We start from the raw sequence: 23,330 nt of genomic DNA on the forward strand, positions 1-23,330 counted from the left end.
TGTTGAATGTCATAAGTTTGATTGGTTAAATCTACAAAGAAAAGTACAAATATTTGTTGGTTCTATGACAGATTTTATCAATGTTCAATATGAGCACAGCCTGTGACTCTGCACACGTTGTTGGCCGCCCTGGCGATTTAGGTATGCTTAAGCAGCCCTTTTCTTGAAATGTATGTGCCAAGTCCGAATTCGTTTTGTAGTTGGTGCCTCGTTTGCAAAATGTGTGAAAAAGGCACGCTTCGGTGACTTGAGTCCGAGCATACTCTTAACATGCAAAATGCCTTTCCTTTTGAAGTGAACGGCATTTCTTAACCTGAAAAGATAGAACTGCCGAACATTACGCACCAAAACATGAAACGTTTCTACACAAGTTGTGAAAATGGAGGTCGTTCCAATGAAAATTGTCAAAATTATTGGCCTAACATTTACAGAAAGGATTTACAGAAAGTGCAATACAGTAAATATTTAAAGGAGGAAGGTTCATACATTTGGCACCCCAACATAAAAATGATATCAATATTTAGTTGAGCCTCCTTTTGCAGCAATAACAGCTTCTCAATGCTTCCTGTGGCTTGCAATGAGGGACCGGACTCCGGATTCCGGCTGAAGGTATTTTCTTCTTTACAAATCATCTCCAGTTCAGTCAGGTTTGATGGTTTTCGAGCATGGAGTTCCCGCTTTAAATCACACCACAGATCTTCAGTAGTATTCAGGTCTGGGAACTGAGATGGCCATTCCAGAACGTTGTACGTACTTGTTCCAGATACTAGCGGCTCTAACTGCGCGCCACGTCGTCGAATGAGAAAACGGCTGTCGGCCACAGCGCGGCCGTGCAGTGTTGAAATGATTCGAGACAGCTAGATTTCATGCCTATATTGTGAACTTTATTTTTGGAACAAAAGACATTACAAAAAGAAACAAAACAGCTTCAACTTCTTTTCGTTACAGCCAACATATTTTGGTTTTGCTTTCAAAAACGTTGTGACCACCTGTGGAGAAAATGACAGACGTATTAAACATCCAAAAGCACATTGAATTTCTTTCTAGATCTTGCATTGATTATGTCACATGAAAATTGTATTTTCATAATACAGTTCTCTATTTTCATTGTAACAAAATTCTATCACCTATCTATTCTGTCATCGGATCTAGCGATTAGGAAAGGGGAACTTTCGGCGTGCACGTATTTTTGGTCTATTCAATTCATCCAATGGGATCATTGCAGTACAGAATTTAGCCGTTGCTAAACATTTGCAGATGCAATGGGGTGATTGTCAGCACAACCGTTTGTTATTATTCATATTACAGCGGTACCGCGGGATGCACCTCGTTATGAAAAATTCAGCTTTCGTAACACCAGAAACATTTGGTCAACTGCTACAATGAATATAATTCATTTAAAGGGTTTAGGAGAGTTTCTTTTATATTCTGTACATGATTTATTTTGATTAGGAACTTTTTTCTTTTGAACCTATTTTATATATTTCCCTATACTATTTTAGTTATACCTTTATTCTATTGCATCGGGGATTGCGCTTTCAATTTCGTTGTACTTTGTACAATGACAAACAAGACATCTATCTAGCTATCTAATGTAATTCTAATATGTATTTGTCACCGTTTTTGATGTATTTTTACAATTTAATCATATTCATTTGGGTTTAGGAGCATTTTGGGGGGCTTAGAATGGATTAGGCTATTCACATGTAAAAAGCGGTTCTACGTACGAAACAAATGAATTTCATAAGTACCACTGTATATCAATTTACATAAACTGGGCTCCAGATATGGAAGGGAAAAAAAATGACTGTACAAAAGCCAGAAGAAACAGATTAATTTTGTATCTCAAGGTACCACAATATAATTTGTACATTTCTACGAGGATTCAGAGGGGTTGTGCACACTTGCTGATGAACAAAGTCTGAATCTGTCTGCCTTCGTGGCTCGATGGATTCCACCAAAACTTCATCTGATAATAGATCTGGTGGTCTAAAGTTCGGTATACTTTAGGTCCAAAAACTCCTCGATGAGCCATGGGTGCGCCAATACAGTACGCCCAAAACACCTATCGGTGTGTACAGTGGGCTGCCAAAACCACAAACCCACTAAGCAGAAAGCGCCCCGCCACAAAAAATGGCAAGTACCCATTTTCGGCAACGCGGCAAGCGGATTCGATCGTTCGACGCCAAACCGCGCTCGGCTTTGAGTTACACCGTACGTGTTTAGAACACCGTTTTTTTTGGTGACTAGCAGCATCAGACGCTGCGTCGCAAACGCCGCTCTAGATGCCTAGCAACGAACAATGCTTATTTTGACAAACGCTTTTGACGGCATTTGGAATATTAACCGACAGAATTCGGAACGCCGGCAGCCGTCAAGTATAAAAAGCGCCTTTCCAAACACCATCAACATGAACGTCGGTCACCACTGGCAGTCTAGCCGCAGTGTTTCGGTGCAGGTCTCGGATGTTACCGGGCACAAAAAGTAGCGTTCCAAATGCCGTACGACGTAACACTCGACGACCGCAGATCAGCGTTGCGTGAGCTCGCCCGCTTGCCCTGACAAAGGGAGCTCGTAATGGAAATAGCCATTGTAAAATGACAGAAACCGCATTACGCTAATAATCGGTACACATTGTAGTGGAATGATCGATTTGAAGGTCGTATTTCAACCTGGCAACATTCAACGTCCGTTTTTGAATGACTTTCAAGAGAATTCACCGAGGAACTCCAATACAGTATATGAACCTCAATTTTGTATTTTTCGACACGAGGCCCCTTTTGTACGAACGCTTCAGCATTGCTGACCTTAGAAGATTCCTCACTTTTTGGGGGAGGTGACCTTGGCTTGGTGCGCTTGTAGGACAGCAATGGCTTCATCCACCTGAGCCGAAAGAACCAAGAATGATTTGAACGTCGAATTTGATTGAGCGGCCCTGAAAAGGTTCGGAATTTGCCTTGGAGTGCAGGGACTCCGGCGACTCCAACATGCGTAGCAGATCCGAATTGTCTATCTCCAGCAACATTCCAGTGATTTTTCCGGCCAGGTTTGGGTGCAGGGTATGTATCAGAGGGTACAGGCGCTCACCTGTGTTGCAGCACCAGCACAACATACTGTACAATATGCTGAAAACCAACGTGTTGTCTTTTACACGACACACCAACAGAACTCAACCTCAAGCCATCCATTGTGAATGAAATGTCTCTGTCTAACACAAGCAATGACGCAGTTTTCATAAGATGCTACTTGTGTAAACGGCATGTATGTATGTATGAAATGCGATGCTAACAGACAACTCCGGGGGCGTCTTGAAATTTAGAGCTCAAAACGCTCTCATCTCAATTTCAATTTCATGTTATATTTAAATACTGAATGGCAGTCAGTTTGAGACATTTTTTCCTTTTGTAAGAAATATAGCAGTCATTCAACGGATATTGTATTTGTCCCAGTAGTGTCGTCGCCTTGGCGACTGTATAATACAGACAAATGGAGATTACAAAGGGTATATGCCTGAGTAATGACAGTGTCTGTCTTCATGTGTTTCTTCACCGTTTGTGTTCAAACTGCTTTAAAGAGTTCTGCCCTTTATGGCATTTGCGAATTAGAATTGTGAATCAGAATTAAACCAAACAGACTAAGGATGCAAAGCTGAACGTGAGTTTAAAACACAACTTGTAATCTTGAAGCCCCTTTTGGAATTTTTCTGCCAAACTGCTGCATTTGAAGCGATTTCCATAGTCCATACCAAAAAGTTGCTTCTGGTCCACAAGCGATGCTCCAGCCAGCGTCGAAGCAGTTAGCGGTTCAATGCCTTGAGAATGCATGGGCTGCTCCATCACGGGGGCAGGAAGGACCTAAAACACAAAAACACTTTTCAATTTTCAGCCGGCTAATGAAGGAAAAAGTCACCGCAAAGGTTGATTCACTGACACAAAAAAGCTGTTTTCAAGAAAGAAATGTAGAAGTGTACAATACGAAACACAAAACAACAATTTAAAAAGCAAGTTTGTCAAATTACGCCACAAAGATGCACAGTCACATACTTCGGAAGAAACAATCCAATAAAAGCATGATGCTCATGTGCATTTTTGAGGGACTCTACTTTTTCACTGCTCAAACTTTCACATTCTCAGCAGCTCAAGATTTAGTCACATCATTTTTGGAGGGGGGAGCTAGACCATGGATGATGATGATGATGGTAAACGGAAGTTTGATAGGTAATAAAACGTTAACGAGTGAGTCAAGTGCTTGCAAAATATTTTAATGGGAGGTTTAATCAAAATAGTGATGACTTTCCTACTTCAGGTGAAGTTTATTGTCAAGAATCAGGTACGGCTCCAGTCTGAACGTAGCCTTAGAGGAGCCTTGGGGCGGGGGGAGTACGTGATCGTTTCGGTCTTAGTCTTGAGCCCCATTTGCAACCGTTCGATGCCATTCGCCGGCGATTCAAATATTAATGAATGTATGTAGGAAAAAAAGTGCAACAGCTTACAAGATGAAAAGCCTGTTAGTCAATGTACTGATGTTTCAGGGCTCCGGCCTCATCAGAACTTGTTCGAGTACCTGTAGTCTGGTCATGGAAACCGGCGTAGAAACGACCTGCTGAGGGTTCCTCACTGACGACGAGTACTTGAACTGACCGCTCCTCGACATACCGGACAGGTCCGCTCGCCCACATGCGGTCTGGGTTCCGATGTTATCTAAATAAAGAAAGGTGTGCTTCAAACCGTGTCGCCCATGTCTTCGCGCGCATCGGACGCAGGGACCGACTCGTCTTTTGTGTGGAATTAGGGATACGTGGAGCCTGAGTGGAAGCCTGTCTGACCGTGGCAATGGGAGTGGAGCCCTGGCGAGGGGCAGGGCCGCCGACATATTGGGATGAGTAAGGACCTGAAAACACGGGCGGCACGGTTTGTGTCTGGGTGCGCCGTTGCTTCGATAGATCCACGGTCACGTTAACCCAAGTCATCACTTCACCATGCACTCTTGGCGGCTGTCCTGTCCAGCGGGGCACAGATCTCACGTTGGTGACAGGATTGTGCTCATAGAAAGTGCGCGTCGGAGCCTGCGGGATTAAAGCTAGTTTCAAATGAAACCACATGAAAGGTAAAAAAAAACAAAACAAAAACAACAGCAACAAGAACAAATAAAAACAAAATACAATGAAGAAACTCAACAGCCTCAATCATTTAGCGGTACTAACATTTTAAATGAGTTACAGGCGTGGTCAGAAACGAAGCGAACTTGTCAGTTATGACAGTACGGCAGTGGTACATATGAACTGTTTTACAAAACAATCAGTTTCAAAAAAAAAAAAAAAAGTCTAGCCTACCTGCGGCACAGTCATGTAGTAGCTAGTCTGATGGTACGAGTCAATGACGGGACTGTTCATGCTCCTCAGGGTGGCCAATCTCTGCATGTATTTGTTGGTGAGAATCGCTTTACGCTCCTCCCGTCGCTGAGCCAGTGCCACATACAGGGGTTTAGTCGCAATAATTCTTCCATTCATCTCAGTTACTGCCTTTGTTGCCTCCTCAGGTGAAGAAAAGCAGACAAAGCCAAAGCCTTTGCTTTGGGAGCCATCGGTCATGACCTACAGTAGGCGAGAGGTCAAGCGTAAGTAGCGTGAAGGACGCTTCCCACCTGGGACTTTATTGCGGGGAGGCGGTGGCGAGCTCAAGCATAAAAACCGGCATATCCAGATTTTCTATGCGGACGCAAGCCCCAATGTGCTTGTTTGTAAGCCATGGGTGCTTATCGTGTTGTTTGATGACCCAGTAACTGAGTAGGGGTCAAACCTTCATAAAAAATAGTGGAAATACTATTAACTACTACTGTGGCTTTTCACACGCAGGAAATGTGCACATTATTGTACAATATCATACTTAGTTTTATGGAATGACTACTCAGCCGAACCAGTCAGAGATGCTGATGTTATACCGTTCTCCAACTTGACCAACGGAAAAGCACTGCTTTAGCGGCAATCGCATCGCACCTTAAAAACAAGTGAAATCTTGTCAGTGGTCCCCAACTTTTTTTTAGTTACGTATAAAACTAACGTTGCTTTTCGATTGCAGCAGATAGCATTTTTCAAATTGCGTTACGCATGTTATTTTGTGATGATTGTTTTTTTCGTACGTTGGCTCTTGCATGTTGATCATTGAAAGAACGGCCAAAAAGAGCAGCTGTTCCTTCCTTCCTTGTATCACGGACGACTCGCTGCATGTGCCGCGTTGCCGCCTGTTAATCCTCGTGTGCCCGGATCACTGCCTTGCATTCTATTGGACTGCTAAGAGCTGAGTAAGTTGCCCAAGTTTTGTAGATTCTGCGCTATTGTGCACTGAAAGCAAAGGCGAATTGTATTTGTATTCACTCATTCCCTCGCTCGGCGTATGCGTCCCAAGTATGGTCTCTCTGAGACACTGCAGTGCGCATGCTGCATTCAAGTAACACCAGGAAACGGTATCTCTTAATTCTACACAATAAAACAGAACGTTAATGCAGATTTTTAACAAGCAAGGTCACAGAACTAATTCGACTTGAAAATCAAGTGGCCACTCAATGTGCATGTAAATTGTTCATCTCAACACATACCTTTGCACTTGTTATGGTCCCGTAGGGGGAGAACTCTTTCCGAAGTCTCTCATCGTCTATGCTATCATCCAAATTCTTCACATACAGGTTGACACCCTGAAAGAAATTGTTTAGGACATATGCTCTACAGTATCTGATAATCAAATATGTAAAGTTAACTGCCATATAGGAGGGAGGTGATAAGTCAACATAAAGTTAAGGTGCAATAATGACTTAAAAGGGATTTTTTGCATGAACCCATGGATGTTTTAGGGGCATTACGGTACATGCAGAAAAACATACTCCGCCTCCAGCTCCCCGCAGCTATAACAGACATGGTGACCTTAAGAAGAGTGCCACCCCCATGTAATATAATTTAATGATAACTAAACCTACGATTATATTTAAAACATACTGTTGATCACTAAGAACACATTTATTTAAGTTTTTTTTTAATTTACAATAACTTAACACCAAATTAATACTAATAATTATTCTTCTCTCTATCACGTAAAAAGAAATGGTAAATAATTATCCTAAATCACCTCAAGATATGAATGACCTAGACTGTTGAAATGTGTTTTGTGTGTATTTTTTTTTTTTTACAGTGGGAGCAGTACCTGATAGCGCTGGATGCGGTCCTGTTTGATCTGGTCAAACCTGCGCTTAAGCTCTCCCTGACGTTCCAATCGCTTCTGAGCCCGTCCAACATAAAGGAACTTCCCATTGAGTTCTTTACCATTCATCTCATCCACTGCCTGGCAAAAACAAAAGGTGTCACAACCATGACTTCACTTAACCAATCAGACTACAGCCACTTCACTTTTTTCATCTTTGCATCATCAAGTTGTACCTTACAAATGAGTTCTTCAACAGTGGTACCCTGACTTAAGTGTTTAATTCATTTCGTGATCTTGTTCAAGTCTTTCCCCATTGATGATGAATGATGAATTAAAATAGTTCCCAGAAGAAACATAACTTTAGAACGATAATTTCAAATACTAGCCTGTTAGTGAGCATGTGAGAGAAGATTGAGGAAATGCGTACGGACATCCTTTCATCGGCTGTAAAACAAGATATCATCAGCTTTGGAGCCCCTTGTCCAAAATATGGGACAACGCTAGCTAGCTACAAACTACAGCTAAAAAAAAAAAACAAAAACAAAAAAAAAAAAACGAAGTGCGAGGATTTGAAAAGGTCGTTCAAGATGGAATAATTATCGCCTTAAAGGCCTGCAGGAGAGTGTGTGGCAAGTCCTCATCCCACTCAGTTTACCTTTCAACTTCTTCAAGACTTTACTAGGGCCTGATAATAAACCTGTGTTTGACGGGGCTACTTGCAAGGCCAAAGGACGGCAAACCTCCTCGTCCGCTCATGTTTGGGTGAATCTCTTCCAAGCCTGTAACTAACTCATTCGTCTCGCTGGGGATGCTACTACTTTGACTTATACTGTATGGGCACGGAGGATTTCAATCCACACTTAAACTACTCATGTAGCGGCCAAAAAAGGAGCAGTGAAAATCAAATGTAGTTTTCTTTTCCCGGCAAATCTATCTATCTATGTGACTCTTTGATCATATTACAAAATTGGCACTGCAAGGGCCCTGCTAAGGAGAAATATGTAATTGTGAACTGTTTCATGTGCTCCCCCTTTTCTTGTTCAGTAGGGCTGCTACGCATTTTTTGTTTGTTTGTTTGTTTTCGTCTTTTCAATGGTCAACCTTTAAACTACTTGTCCCTATTTCTAGCACAAATTATCATAGTTTGATATTGGAGATTTAACTTTTTGCCCCCGTTCCAATGCCTGAGAAATGATAGACTGATAGTTGCCATAGCTCTCAGGCTATAAATCTTGGGGTACATTGCGGTCATCTAATTGAGGAAGCTTCTTCTAGAGTTCATAAGGGAGGCGAGCCTCTTTGGGGGTAGTAGAATCATGTGCTTTTATGAGAGTTGTGTTTTTCTTCTGTTCTGTTGCAGATCAGTCGTGTTTCTTTTCATTTTTGAATCCGATTTTTGGGGGATTACTGTAATCTGGCAGTCATCCCATCCACAATAACGACACTATCTAGCAAGTGTGCCAGGGGGGATTTCAACTGTAATTGGCTCAATAACCCAATAAAACAAAGTAAAACATGATCTTGTTGCCCAGGTGATATTCTTCAAAGAAGAGACTCACCTTAAATTATCACACCATCCTAAACTGCTTATCGTATTCAATTTCAAGGCAAATTTTACGGGACACATACCATGTGCGTGCCCTTTGTCCATTTCAGCAGTCTCCAAGACTCTGATCGATTTCTTTAAATTACTGGCCAAATCCCAAATACTTCCAAGTGGTTTGGGCTAATGCTTCTGCTCCTAATTTTGATGATGTGTGTTTTTATTTATTTTTTAAATGCCTCTTTCAATTCTTAATCATCTCACTATTAGGCGGTGACTCCAATTGCTGGCTTAACCCTCTGGCAGTATTTCTCTAAGGCCCGTGCTCCCTCAAAATCTGCTCAAGTAATGCAGTATAATCTTTAACGAAAAAAATTCCTTGTTACAGATGCCTGGCACCTCATTAACCCAACTATGACAGAATATGAACTATTCTCTCAGATCCACCATACCTTCACCCACACGGATTAATTTTGGTAGATAATATATTACCCACAGCTCTATGTCTATAAATTTGATGCCCTTGTTATTTCGGACCATGCTTCCATTGACATTTGATTCAAGTTTTTTTATTCTACGCGTTCAAAGTGGCATCTTAAGAGACAGAGCAGAGGTGGGCGATGTACAGGTATTGACGGACTGTCTTTTTCTCAACTCCATTTTTGCTGAGGAACCACGGACGAAGTCCGACAGAACAGCAGATTTTGTCTGTCATTTTCATTCATCGATGTAACCATCATCTTGCGCAACACGTTCAGGCCTGTAAAGGCCTGAAGTAAAAAGCAATGTTTAGAGTTCTATATTAAGAGTTTTTAAAATACAATATATATAATACATATATATATTATATAAAAAAAACACTTGCACATAGTAGAACAAAACATTCTGGGATGCCTTTTCCCTCAGAAAAAGACGTGACGAAACCAATGGGCACATCGCAAAGTGAAAAAAGCAAACGAGATCGCATCACACGGACTTCGCCAACAAGTTTGTTCTATGACGTGATAAAGTTATGATAATAAATACTGACCCAACATTGTTTCCAAAGAAGTCCACCTTTTCCCGGTATCGTAAGCGAGCAATGAGAGATTTGGAGCGAGCAAAATCTTTTTCCGTGCTCAAAATCATTCGCTGCATGCTAAAAATCTATCATTGCTTGGTCAATATGTTTTCTGTGCTCAAAATCCAACACTGCTCTCTCAAAAGCTATCATTGCTAGCTCAATATATTTTTCTGTGCTCAAAATCTATCCTTGCACTTATGTTTGCACGTATGTTTGCCTTTTGAGTTGCATTTTGAAAACCTTCTTGTAAGCTCAAAAAGAGGCAATTTATATTTAGACAGTATTTTAATGTTATTTGAATTAGTGACCATGTCGAAGTGTCCTTTGAGCAAGACACTGAACCCTAATTTGCTGCCAGTGGACCATTTATGATTTGATGCTTTACTGTAATGATCATTAATCAATTATTATTCATTTTTCTTGAATAAGAATGTGAACTTTGCACACTTTGTAATTGTTTTGATACAATGGGTACCTGTAAATTTAATCATTTGCTTTGCACAGTGAATGATACCTTGCTCACATTCACCAATGTGCACACTGCCCATGTTTTTAGATGATGCTCACTTCAGAAAAAAAAGGAATTGGGAAATTAGGAATTCTGGAAAAAAAAACAAACCTGGGAACAGAAACAAATAAATGCCATCACAACCATTTTTTGTGCATTCACATACACAAATAACGGTGGCCAAAGTAGTTCACCATCTGCATTTTTGCACCCCACGCAGGACATGCACAAAATTCTTGAAATGAGAAACTCTTAAGTGAAGGTACTACTGCATTTCCCAATAAAAAATGTTATTGCAGAGTCTCTTATCCTGCAGAGTTGTTTTTGCTGTTGTTGGTGTTTGAACAAGTACAATTAAAATCCAACCAGAAAGCCACTGGGAAATGAAGTGAGCTGGTGACTGAGATGAACTTGTCACAGAAACCTGACCGTACCTTTTGCGCGTCCTCATGGTTAGCATAGTTTACAAAGCCAAATCCACGTGAAAAACCTTGCTCATCCTTCATCACATGTACACTAAGAGTCTTCCCTGAAAAAAGACACACACAATCATTCAAATTTCCAAGATTTCATTCAGCAAAATCAACAAAGAGCTGATTTGAACATTCACTCTTACCAAATGCAGAAAATACATCTGTTAGCTTGTCTTCAGTGTAGTCTTCACCAAAGTTTTTAATGTAGACATTGGTGAATTTCATAGCTTTGGTGCCAAACTCTTGCTCTCGGTCTTTGCGGGACTTGAAGTGGCCGACAAAACTGCAGACATTCAAAATAAACTCAGGATTTTAATTAGTTGTGCAAAGGTTGGAAAGAAGCTTTTACAAGTAAATATTCTTGTTAACTCAACATTTTAAATGACAATATATCAGTCCCTGGCAAAAGTCTTGTCGCTAATTCATTTTGTAGAAACAATTGCTAAAAACCGGACATTTGATTAATCAAATGGTTTCAGGAATGGCTCATATGAAAGCTAAGACCCTCCCAAAGGATGTTGAATATATGAAAATATATTCGTTTCACTGAAAAAAAACGTATCATTTAATGCAGACATAAAGGTCAAATTTTTGTTGCCTACAGAAAGCAGTGTGAAAATTGGACAAAAAATGTACTTCAAATACAAAAATATGTTACATGAGTGAATTAAATAGTGGTGCTGTGAGATCCAAATTTAATATTTTGTACAACTTCCATGGGCTTGAAGGACTGCATCCATGCGGTTCGGCACGGATTCGTACAATTCGTGCAAGCCAACCTCCAGTGTTGGCTAAAACTTAGAGAAGTATGAATCCAACACTCATATTTCACTCACTTGTATTTTTGTTAGAATACAGCTTTTAGTCCATTAGAGTGGGTAACATTCTGGTGACTACCTGTATTTTTACCTATACAGTGGTATGAAAAGTTTTGTGCTCACCTGATCATTTTCAAGATTTTCCTTTATAAATCATTGGTGGTTGGATCATCAATTTCAGTAAAATATATCACATAGCATTTAAACAGTGATATTTGAGAAGTGAAATAAAGTTCATAAGATTTACAGAATGTGTGCAATAAGTACTTAAAAGTAGGCAGGTGCATAAATGTGGGTACCCTTGTTGTTGTATTGATTTGAATACCTTTAGCGCTAATACGTTTTTTATGTTTTAGACTAAGCTAAGGAACCTAGTGAGGAAATGGAAGAGCACAGGCACAATCCGAGTTAATGTCTGAAATGGCAGGCCAAGAAAAATCTCGATAAGCAGAGATGAAAATGATGAGAACAGTCCAACTAAACCCACAGAGCAGCTCCAAAGGCCTACACCACGATTTTGCTTCAGAGGGTGTCACTGTGCATCCTTCAACTATTCAGCGCATTTTGCGCAAGGAGATGCTGTATGGGAGAGTAATGTGGCAGAAGCATTTTCCGCGCACATGCCCTAAACAGAGTTGCTTGAGGTTTGCAAAAGCACATTTGGACAAGCCAGCTTCATTTTGGAATAAGGTGCTGAAAATTGAGTTATTTGGACATCCAGTAACAAGGGGCTGTGTGCATGGCGGTAAAACAAGACAGCACTCCAAGACAAACACTTTCTGCCCCCAGTAAAATTTGGTGGCGGTTCCATCATGCTGTGGGGCTGTGTGGCCGGTGCCGGTACTGGCAATCTTGTTCAAGTTGAAGGTCGCATGGATTCAGTATCAGCAGATTCTTGAAAAACAATGTCCAAGAATCAGTGACAAAGTTGAAGTTGCGCCATTAACACGACTCTAAACACTGGTCAAATTCTACTGAGGCATTCATGCGGAGGAACAAGTACAACGTTCTGGAATGGCCAACTCAGGCACCAGACCTGAATATTACTGACTGAGGAAACCACACAAGAGATTAAAACAAACAAAAAAAAAAAAAACAAGCAACATAGACACCTAGCAGCAGAAACATTGAAAGATTACATCCATGTCAATCTGCAATTCTCGTTTCCAAACCTTACGTTATCAGATTGACAAACATAACAGATCCGCAATTTAAGATTTTAAAATACTCACACTTTTCTATCATTCAGGAGCATCCCATTCATGGTCTTGATGGCACGGTTTGCAGCTTCCTGAGTCTCAAAGTGAACAAAGCCATAGCCTTTTGAGCCTTTTTCATCACAGACAACCTTCAGGAAACGCAGCATTTAACACACTAGTTTAGGACACTAATGATGTGTAACAAAAGAGCTGTCCAAACACCAGCACTCACCTTGCAGGACAAAATATTGCCAAAGGCTGAGAAGGTATCATACAATGCCTTGTTGTCAATAGTGTCATCCATGTTTTTTATGAAGATGTTTCCCACGCCAGACTTCCTGAGACCTGGGTCACGCTGAGACCACATTATTCTAATTGGGCGTCCCTTGATAACGTCATAGTTCATTGTGTCCAAAGCACACTCCGCTAGAAAAAAAATGTTTGACCAAAATAACATGATATTTTTATACTACAATGAAGAATGTACAAAATACTTCCATTTATAGTCTACAGAGATTAAATCCACTGGGGAGTCAGTCAAGAAGTCGAAATTTGCAAACATTTGAATGAAATGTTATTTGTGGAATGAAAGAAATGTTTCTGATAACTTTTAGCATTATCTTTCAGGCGCTTTAAATTGATGACATCACTTGTTATATTGGCTTAAGCGCAATCAAAGAAACTGGAAAGAACCGTAAGTTTGTTAGAGCACGGTCAAGTAGTCAAGTCCATTCAGGACACTTGAGGATTTCTTTGCATCATGAAAGTAAAAAAGAACTTCACCATCTGCTGGTTGCTGGAAGTTTATATAGGCATATCCCAAGGATCTCCGGGTGATTATATCACGACACACACGGATAGACATGATCGGCCCAGCAGGAGAAAACTTCTGGTACAGCATGGCCTCTGTCACATCTGGATGCAGGTCCCCAACATACAAAGACGCGAGTGGATAAGTCGGTCCGCTGCTATTCATCGTTGTTGACGTCTAGTTTAAGAAAAAGCAAGCACCCATTTAACAGCCATCTGGACGAAACAGGCCAGCAGAAGTTTTGATGACACACACACACATATGTGTTCTGATTAAAAAAGGCCAAATAACGCAAGTCAAATGTTGCTGAAATTGTTAAATCAAAATGTTTCTGTAAATTAAAAAAAATGCAAACATGTGCATTTCCCCTTTTCCTCAAATACCATTTAATGAGAGACTATTCTCATCTAATTGTATTAGCCGTATCCCCACCCCCAAGTATTTGTACTTTTCTAGAACAAAAAATTAATGGGTGTTTTTTTTTAAATGATACGGGGAAGGAAAACTACAGTCCTCAATGTCCGTAATTTATCTTAATGTGGTTCGAACCATCCTGACAATAGTAAACGACTTTTTCAATTAAACTTCGCGGCTACCATTTACTACTCAACCTTGACACATCTGAGCAAAAACAAAACTAAAACACAAAAATCATGAATTAAAGTTGATTCTAGATGTGGGGTAATGACGATCTGATTACACTGTTTTCTCAATTTTTCTTTTAAGAGTAACTGTTAAAAAAAAAAAAAAAAAAGTACGGCGTTGACGCGATATCATGACCGCTAAACAGAACTACACGTGCATGAGTCTGGAAATGAAACTTCACATTTACTTGAATTGTGGCGTCTACGTCGTAAATAAAGCAAAAACTACGCACGCATAGATACTTACATCTTGTTAACTGTCAAGAAAGTTAGATTGCGTGGGACATAAACCGTTCACGGATCGTGAGCGGCTTCCACTAGCGGGAGGCTCTCTTTTCGTTTAATTACTGCGGCGGAACACCTGCAGTGATTCACTTCACCCTGGAAGGAAGTACATACTCCGCAACAGAAAGTAGTTCTTGCAACAGCGCCATTTTAAGGTGGCCCTATAGTGGGAGTTCGCATGCAAACCAGAGCGATGCCTTTGACCACATTAGAAAAGGACAAGATTTATCTTAAACGAAACTTTATTTCACTGAATGTTTTTGACACGTTCCTATGTATTACATGTATAGTGAAACTAGAATGGTTTTAAGATACATAAACACAAAGCTAGAGTTACACCAACCATTGTTTATCTCCAAGTCATCGTTGCTTTTTAGAGCTATTCTAAATTTTCACAACCACGTGTGTGCACTGGGTAATAGACTGTTACAGAAGCAATTTTAAGCCATAAGACTTGTCAGTAAAAACAAAGCAAGTAAATACCAGATATACAGACAGGCTTCGTTCCACATTCACTAACTGCATTTTCAATCAAGCATAATGAAACTGACTTTTTTTTTTTTTTTTAATGGACAAAACATTTCAATTCCTTGGAGCATTGTCAGAAGAAACAGCGTAATAACGTGGAATGGTGTCTTCAACTACAATATGTGGAATGTAGTGGTGATACACGGTATTGTGACACTGACCATCTTTCTCTAACGAGATGAAATAACACCTTCTTAAGATTAGGAGGCCAACAGTCAGACCATTCGTGAGCTTGTCTGAGCTCAATTCGTTAAGTATTTGTAAAGACCAAGGGCAAAATAACACAAAGACGTTTTGTTGTTGAGAAAACAACCATTTTAAGAGAGGGATTTTGCAAGTAACATTTATACATTGAGGTCAAACATTTTAAAACGACTGTTTCGGCATTACCCACAGATGATAGTCAATCTTGCAAAATACTCTGCAGCCACATCAGAAATTAAGTATGATTTGAACAGTGAATCAAACCACAAAGTCAACCTACACTTGAGTTCGTTAAAGAGCGGGGTGGGAGAAGGGGGGTGGGAGGGGAGGGGGGCTTACAATGCAATGTTTAAGCAATATCAAACAAACGTTTGAGGGATCCCTTAGTGAACATGATCGAGGCGCATTACACTCAGTTGTCAGTGTCACAATACAGCCTGCCTCCTTTCTGTATGAGCCCACAGCAGAATTGCAATAGGTTGAATACGGGATTGTACGTGTTTCCGGAAAAAGCGAAACACAAACTGCTTTTGGGTTGTGAAGCAAATGGAACACCTACCATCACAGTGTTTGCCAGTTTAATTACCATACAATAAAACCAATACAATAAAACCTGTAAATACCATTGTTGAATCACGATAATAAAAGTAACAAAAAGGAGGGGATGGGGGAGATGAGCCACAAACTAGCCAGGGCATAGGAATTTGGAAGGACGATTAAAATCCACAACACCCCCGCGCAAGATCTCTGTCACACAAGCGCACGCGCGAACAAGCGTGCGCACGCATACACACACACACAATCTTTTACACTCTCGCTCGCTCACCACAAATGTGCAGACGTACACAAAACGCGGAGAAGAAGAAAAGAAAAAAAAAACGTTTTTCTACAAAGTGACTGAACGTACTAACAACTGAAAATGACCCTGTCGCCTCACAGTGAACTGAGAGGGGTAAACTAGTTGGTCAGGAGCAATTCAGGCTGCTTGTCATACAGAAGAGGGAGGGGCTGATGGAGTGGAGGGAAGGGGGGGAGGGGGGGATGTATATAAGATGTCTGTGTTTTAAGATAAGAGTGTAGGTGGATTAACAGTGCAATTCATTTAGTTTTCTCCTTCTCCGGTCTCCCCCTCATCTCCCTGGTTTTCTGATGTCCACAGCTGCAAGCACACAAGAGGCACAGGTGAAGTTGTTATTTCAAAGCCTCAAACCAAGAAAAGGACAAAACCACACGGATCAATTCAACTCACAGTCAAGTTGTCCCTTAGTAGCTGCATGATCAGGGTGCTGTCTTTGTAAGAATCTTCATTCAAAGTGTCAAGCTCAGCGATGGCCTCATCGAATGCCTGAAATGCAACAACTTGGTTAGTCACTCACATGTAAATTCAGACATTTGTTTTCTAAAATCAGGATACATTTGAAGCTAACTGCTGACACTCTAAAGACTGACAACTACGTAGTGTTAAATAGTGAAGCTATATTTCCAGATTTTAGGGGCGGGGTGGCTAAAATTGTGCCTAGTGAAGACTTCGGTGGTCTGGCATAGAAATAAGAACGTGAATCCTTCACATTTGTAGATATTCAGTGCATTTGCGTTGCGCAGCTTGCCAACTAGCTATGCTCACACCCCATCATTGTACCTTCCCTTTGGAGAGTGGTCTGGGACTTTCACTTTAGAGTGTCTCATTTACAGCCATGAGTGCATGCACATTACACAAAGAAGTTTTATGTCTAGCTGGTAACCAGCGGATGCACTGGGTCTTAAGAGCCAGTAACCAACCGCTTTAGAGCACCTGTATGTTGTCAAGTCACGCGGTGACTCGGTGGAAATATCCATTCAACCGGGGGTTTCGGCAGCTATTTTTTCATGCTTTTCAACATGGAGTTGAATTAAGGCATAAGATTCTAGTCATCCTAGTGGCATCATTTTTTTCCAGGTTGTAGGCGAGGTATTTCAATGACAGATGAGCATTCCATTGTTTCAGCACACACAGTGGACACTTCTACAAGCTTTGAGAGCAAAGCCTTGAGTTTTCATGATTTTGCTGCCTCATCTAAGATATTTTCCAAGTGTTTTTACCATTCAAATTTGACAAGAATTGTTAAGGACATTCTTCTTTGTGGTGTGCAGACTTCAGAAGTCAGTATTGTCAAATTACAGGGTTCATTAGCCATGACAGACGCTCACGGTAACCGGTTAGGCATTTTCCGATAATCGGCGATACATCAAGATGTTAAAAGTCACGGTTATTTAAAACAGTCCAAATCATCATATGCCTAAACTGTAAACTGCAGTGTGCAGCGGGAGCATCCTCTCGTTGTGTATCATAAGTAAGTCCTCTTTGGCTGCAGCAGCCAATCCCATTACAGCTGCGGTTGTCCACTTCCTGCTTTGCCAGCTAACTATCGCAGATAACGTGCTAACATGATAACATATGCCACTTTCACGGAGCGTTCAATGTGATAACGCACATTCAAAGTAGGATGCGAACAGTCTCTGAAGCCGGATGGCATCCAACCAATCAAACTATTAAACTGCCCAAACAAACCAAGTCAGTTGCGTGGGAAGAGTTCGGCTTTCGAAAAAGGGCAGGCAACCGTTGAACGTATAAGGGATGGGACGAGACCTCGCGAGATCGAACACCATGAGTTTTCTCCTTCCGTCATGTGACGAGATTAAAGTCCTTTTCACTGTTTTGGAGGGTACGATTTATTGACCCGGAAGTGTACTGGAAGACAATAAGGTTGATGGATAGGCATGAGTGCTACACTCTCAAACAGTAGATGGCAGTTTGCACTTAAAAATTCTTTGCAATCCACCATTAATTGAAAAGGAGAAAGGAGAAATGCAGGATGCTACTTTTAAATCCTGTGTGGCAACATTTTGGTTTTCCAAATGAGGGAAATGCTTTTGCATCACCACTGGACCCATCAAGTGCGAGACCTACCAAAATAACACGGGATTTTGGTATGTACAACACGCTCGATATGAGGGTTAGGGTTAGACGGTAAAGACAGTGGATTTCGGCGGCTAATTCACCCCCTTGAACTGCTGTTTGAGATATCATCATCATGACATCACTTTAGTCGCCTGCATCGCCAGCCTCCTCTCCATGTGACTCGTACTCTTTGGTTGCCGCAGCAAATGACCTGAGCGCTGTAGTAAACGAAGGTAAATAATGCGGCTAACCTGGCTGACAAGTTTATGCTACTTTCACCGAACGTATTTATGAGACATCAGTTGCCAGCGGGTGCCGTTTCCAGAGTAGTTGGTATAGTTTCTGCCCAAAGAGCACTGTTAGGACCTTACAACGTGGACATGCTTGTATTTCTAAAAAGGTACGTGAACATTAAAGATTAGACAAATGTAAGATTGCTGCACCATGGATGGCCTGTTGTCGTGCCCAGAAGTAAAACCACTATTGTAGTTACTGTTCGCATTCATTTTTATTAGTTTAATGTTTGGCACTTTAAAGAATTTATTGTTATTTTGTTCATGTTAACTATGAAAGAGCTCAGCTGCATCATTTGTTACGGCAGCAGCATTTGGAAAAACTTTAGATTGTTAATTGCAGCCAACTTCAGAAAAATAAATAATTTTGAAATTGGATCATTTGAATTAGCAGTCATTTCTTTTTGAAAATGTTGTAAATATCTCGTCATATCTCGTTCTTGTGGACTCAATCTTGTGAGATCTCGTCTCGCGGATGTTGTATCTCGCCCCATGCCTAACATGTACGCTACGACCTAGCAGTGAGTTAGGGAAGCGAGCGAGAGATAGGGGTGAGAGAGAGATCAGGCGGATTTGTGGTGCGCTCACGTGTGTGTATGTGTGTGCGTGCTTGTCGCCATGAAAAAACTACTCACTGTACCATGAATTGAAGTATAAAGTAGTTGGAGTGATGGTAGTTATTTCAAATCTATTTTTTTATGATTGTGCTGGATCTACACTTGCATATTACGGTTTAAATTGGATGTGTTCAATCAGAAAGAAATCATGTATACGCTCATTGTTGAGCAAAACCCGTTTTTCCTCACTGAAGATTTGTTTTGATATTTACAGCTTTATTTTGCATTTTAAATGTTTGTTATTGCAGCAAATTCTGCCAGATATATTTTAATAAGGAAACTTTTTTAACGTGGAAAAAAAGGCTATTTCACAAAAAAATATTTTAAAATGATAAGATTTTAGAGCTGCAATGTCAATACCATGCTATTTTTGCTCAAGGTTATCATAACGTCAAAATCTGATACCGTCCCATGCCTATGACTGGTTAACTCAATCTAAAACGGTGCCTTCATTAACAAGCTAAATTTATTCAGTAACCACATAGTGGGTTGAGCTATTGTAAGACTGCGAGTAGTCAATCATGACAAACTCCAGGTTGATCATCGTGATCCGCAATGAGCACATTTGCTTGATCAAACACAGCTGAAAAGGGTGTGACAACCAATCCAAAATTGAGCTTATAGTCATTTTTCTTTTGAGTGGATTGATGCAGAAAGAATTTGCCTGTCATCATTTTCATTTCTATGGTAAAACATGAAAATATTTCATTCTTTATAACTCTCACAGCACTGGTTCCAGCTTGATGCTCTTTTTAAAATGAGCCTCTCTTATTGGAGCTAGCTACTCGTAAGATTGCGAATGCTGTCCTGTACCGTTCCAAGTTGAGAGTGCATCCTCTTAAAATACGTATAAGTTCACCCATCATTCAGTGGTTTTATATTTTTGTACATCTGATGTAATATTGAGTTGAATTCATGGGCGCAATACTGAAAGCTAGGCGCGCACGCAAGCACACACTTTCAATATGCAACATGTGGCATATTATATTTTTATATAGATATATATTTTTTTAAATACACATTTTTGGCATGGGGGAGCGGTCTGTCTTAAGGTACGCCTTACTGCATGAGACAACCCCACCCCAGTCTTTTCCACTGTTTATATGTATGGGTGCAATGTGTGACGTGCAACGCAGCCGCTTCCGTGCTCATCATACTTGCTTAAAAGTGTGAGTGACTCCTTTTAAAAGACAAACCCTGCCTTTTAAAACCAAACGTTTCCCTTCACTTAGCTGTAGCCATGTTGCGCTAGCCTTCTGTTTGGCATGTATGCGAAGTAAATAACAGGAATACGGAAGCTAATGAGGGTCAAACCTATCGCAGAAAAGATATTGTCACATAAATATGTCTTTCGGCTAGAGATGAGTTAATTCATGTAGTTTTTTTTTTATACTTCTCCACAGCGTGACTTGATCCCACATCCTGGTTGTCCACCTGGACCCAGAGTCCAAAGGTGATTGATTGTGCTAATGATTTCAGTGTTTTTTGTAATTCTATCCATATATTTGATCTTAGTAGACTCTACTGTATGTGTGTGTGTGTGTGTGTTTTTTAAATATATCTAATAGTCGAAAACCAAAAATAATCTAAAAATAAATGTGGTTCACACCGTCTTCGCCAAACTGCAGGCCTTTTCCGGGTTGTTCAGGATCTCATAATAGAAGACGGAGAAGTTGAGGGCCAGACCAAGCCTAATGGGATGTGTAGGCTGCATATCTCCCTTGCTAATGTCGAAAGCTTGCTGGTATGCCTGCTGGGAATTCTCCACGGTATCTGGAGACATAAAAATATGTCAAAAATATAGTGTTTGGCAGGTAAGTTTGCAATTAAACATGGGTGAACTAAAACAAATATAAAACGGGCAACATGTCCTCACTTACCCTTTTTCGCGTCTCCAGATGCAACCTCTGACAGGTATCTATAATAGTCACCCTTCATTTTCAAATAGAACACCTTGCCCTCAGAACTCCCTGCATTGACAATAAGGTACTTGTCCAGTAGACCCTGAAAATGAGCAATTGAGATTGTCAGAGTTGTAAAAATGAAGGCCAAAACCACATGAAAATGTCAGAATAGCCTTACCAGCACATCATGGCAGATTTCTTGCAGCTCAGACTCGATCTTCTCACGATATTCACGAGCCATCTGCTTCTTCTTGTCATTGCCTTCAATCTTCTGCTCGATGCTGGAGATGACGCGCCAGGATGAGCGGCGTGCTCCAACCACATTCTTGTAGGCAACAGACAGAAGGTTGCGCTCCTCATTTGACAGCTCTGTACTTTGCTCTGTCACACTCTTCATGGCTGCAGCCATATCATCATAGCGCTCAGCCTGCTCGGCAAGCTTAGCATTCTGTACCAGGTCGTTCTTATCCATTTTCTAGACTGGAGGATACAGAATACAGAGGCAGAAAGGGTTAAAAAAATGTATATATATATATATATATATATATATATATATATATATATATATATATATATATATCACTCAGGTCTGTTTCGGGAAATTCATAAACTTAATTGGTCCCCAAACCATTGCTTTTATATTTCTTTGTGTGTGTGGGTGGTGGTGGTGGTGGGGGGGGGGGGGGGGGGGGGGGGGGGGGGGGGGGCTATTAAAGTAGTTTCAAATATCTGAGGCAAATTCCGCGTGTGCCTGAGAGGTACATGGACAATTAAATTATCTTCCGTTAGAGGGCACAAGGTGCATAGCTGCTTATCTTTTTGTGTGCAGTAAGATTTTTTGTCACTATATCTATAACAAGTGTTGCAATTGGTTGGGAAGCACTGATAAAACAAACGAATATGGATATTTTCCATTGAAAATTGGGAACGTTGTCCAGAATGAACTGTGGTGACAAAAAGCATTTTGTCGAGGAGTGGGGATGAGCGGCGAAAAACTAGGCCCGTTGGCAAGTGGGTCAACCTTGCATTTGCTGAGGTTAGCCTCAAGCTAATTACAAGCAACTCTCAACCCCGTCTCGGTTAGCTCAGTTTCGGGGGCAGCTGGGGGAATGGGGATAAAAATACTCGTCAACAATTAGCGACAGGCTACGTTATCATTTACGTAAAATATGCATGCATGATGTGCTGATAAACATTTCATCGTTAAAAAAATGAATGCATTTCTCCAAGAATCCGATTCCAAACCACAGCTGTCCACAGCTACTGTTGCTAACGGCGCTAGCGTACATATCCTAATGAACATATATTGACCACGCAAATCAGTTGCATACATTTCCTTTGGCATAATGCATTTCATATAGAACACTCAATGCTAACGTGAATGAAATTTATCTCATTCGCCGCTCATTAAGCAGAGCGACCGATGTGCCAAATCTACCTAACCTGTAACGTTCAGTTAGCTAGGCCACACAAATACGGTGAATTTAAAAATATAAATACACGCAGTTATAGTCTTGACAAGTAATACTATTGACAGATCATTAACGGCGCTGCTTGGCCAAGGTACTTAAATAGCACAACTGTAGCTTCATATTTTTCGGTGGAAAAAAAGTCGTCCGCTTTCTAACACAACACGGCCCGCTAAGACTGGCGAGCCCATGTCAGAACAATGTGTAACGGAGTCGGAACGGAGGCTCTGTCGTTAGCCAGTGAGTTGGCCGCTAGCATTAGCACGCTAGCTAGTGCTAATGCTAGCTAGCTTTTGACGAAGCTCAAGCTAGGCTGTTCCGTTATGATGGCTCCTTAAAAAGCATTCGCTTGGCCGCGACAGGGAAAAAAAACACGCCGTAAATTGGCATCCAATTTTCACATATTATAACAGCTACGTTATAAAATGGAATAATATCAGCTCTGCGCTGAACACACTTACAATATTGTCGACTTTTAATCCTGATTATTCTCAACTCTGTTAGACGTTTTAATGCCTCCGTCCTTCTTTCGCGCACGTCGTATATCTCTGGGCAGAACCACTTCCGTTATACCGCTACTTGCATTTCCTCTTTTCTTGCAACACATCTGCCTTACGTAAGACATTACGAGGTTCACGACAAGAAATATTGATACTGTAAATAGAAATAAGACGGGGTTGGTGGGGGGGTGTCAATTTTGTCTCAATGTGCTTTTTTTTTTTTTTAACTGTTATTCGACTACTAATATCGCTAGACAAGATTGATTGTTATTTGACCGTCATGTTACGGTTTTCTTTCTACCTTAAAGTGAGGCTTTATTGGTCACAACAAAGACATTTT

General features: G+C 40.8%; 2 protein-coding genes across 4 annotated transcripts; both read right to left on the reverse strand.

The window, feature by feature from the left end:
* Window positions 1-862: 862 nt before the first annotated feature.
* LOC148427013 (embryonic polyadenylate-binding protein-like) lies at window positions 863-14,611 on the reverse strand. Of its 3 annotated transcripts, none has more exons than XM_088407053.1 (16): window positions 14,500-14,611; window positions 13,581-13,785; window positions 13,030-13,223; window positions 12,831-12,946; window positions 10,924-11,063; window positions 10,742-10,836; window positions 7,194-7,331; window positions 6,595-6,690; window positions 5,333-5,593; window positions 4,978-5,065; window positions 4,771-4,890; window positions 4,564-4,700; window positions 3,746-3,854; window positions 2,957-3,087; window positions 2,825-2,883; window positions 863-989 (listed from the first exon to the last, which is right to left on the reverse strand). In XM_088407053.1, the coding sequence occupies exons 2-16, from the start codon at window positions 13,771-13,773 to the stop codon at window positions 971-973; spliced, it is 1,896 nt and encodes a 631-aa protein (XP_088263179.1). In that variant the 5' UTR covers window positions 13,774-13,785; window positions 14,500-14,611; the 3' UTR covers window positions 863-970. The 3 variants fall into 3 exon arrangements, with proteins under 3 accessions (XP_088263179.1, XP_088263185.1, XP_088263194.1); XM_088407059.1 differs by having other exon boundaries at window positions 2,808-2,883; XM_088407068.1 differs by lacking the exon at window positions 14,500-14,611 and having other exon boundaries at window positions 2,808-2,883; window positions 4,771-5,065; window positions 13,581-13,778.
* Window positions 14,612-14,761: 150 nt separating this feature from the next.
* LOC148427014 (14-3-3 protein beta/alpha-1) lies at window positions 14,762-23,104 on the reverse strand. Its single transcript, XM_088438153.1, has 6 exons — window positions 22,952-23,104; window positions 21,200-21,501; window positions 20,998-21,121; window positions 20,727-20,890; window positions 16,519-16,614; window positions 14,762-16,428 (listed from the first exon to the last, which is right to left on the reverse strand). The coding sequence occupies exons 2-6, from the start codon at window positions 21,491-21,493 to the stop codon at window positions 16,372-16,374; spliced, it is 735 nt and encodes a 244-aa protein (XP_088294279.1). The 5' UTR covers window positions 21,494-21,501; window positions 22,952-23,104; the 3' UTR covers window positions 14,762-16,371.
* Between the last annotated feature and the right edge of the window lie 226 nt (window positions 23,105-23,330).

The sequence above is a fragment of the Hippichthys cyanospilos genome, chromosome 2, assembly GCF_059441005.1.
Source record: "Hippichthys cyanospilos isolate Australia breed blue-spotted pipefish chromosome 2, RoL_Hcya_1.0, whole genome shotgun sequence".
Lineage (NCBI taxonomy): Eukaryota > Metazoa > Chordata > Actinopteri > Syngnathiformes > Syngnathidae > Hippichthys > Hippichthys cyanospilos.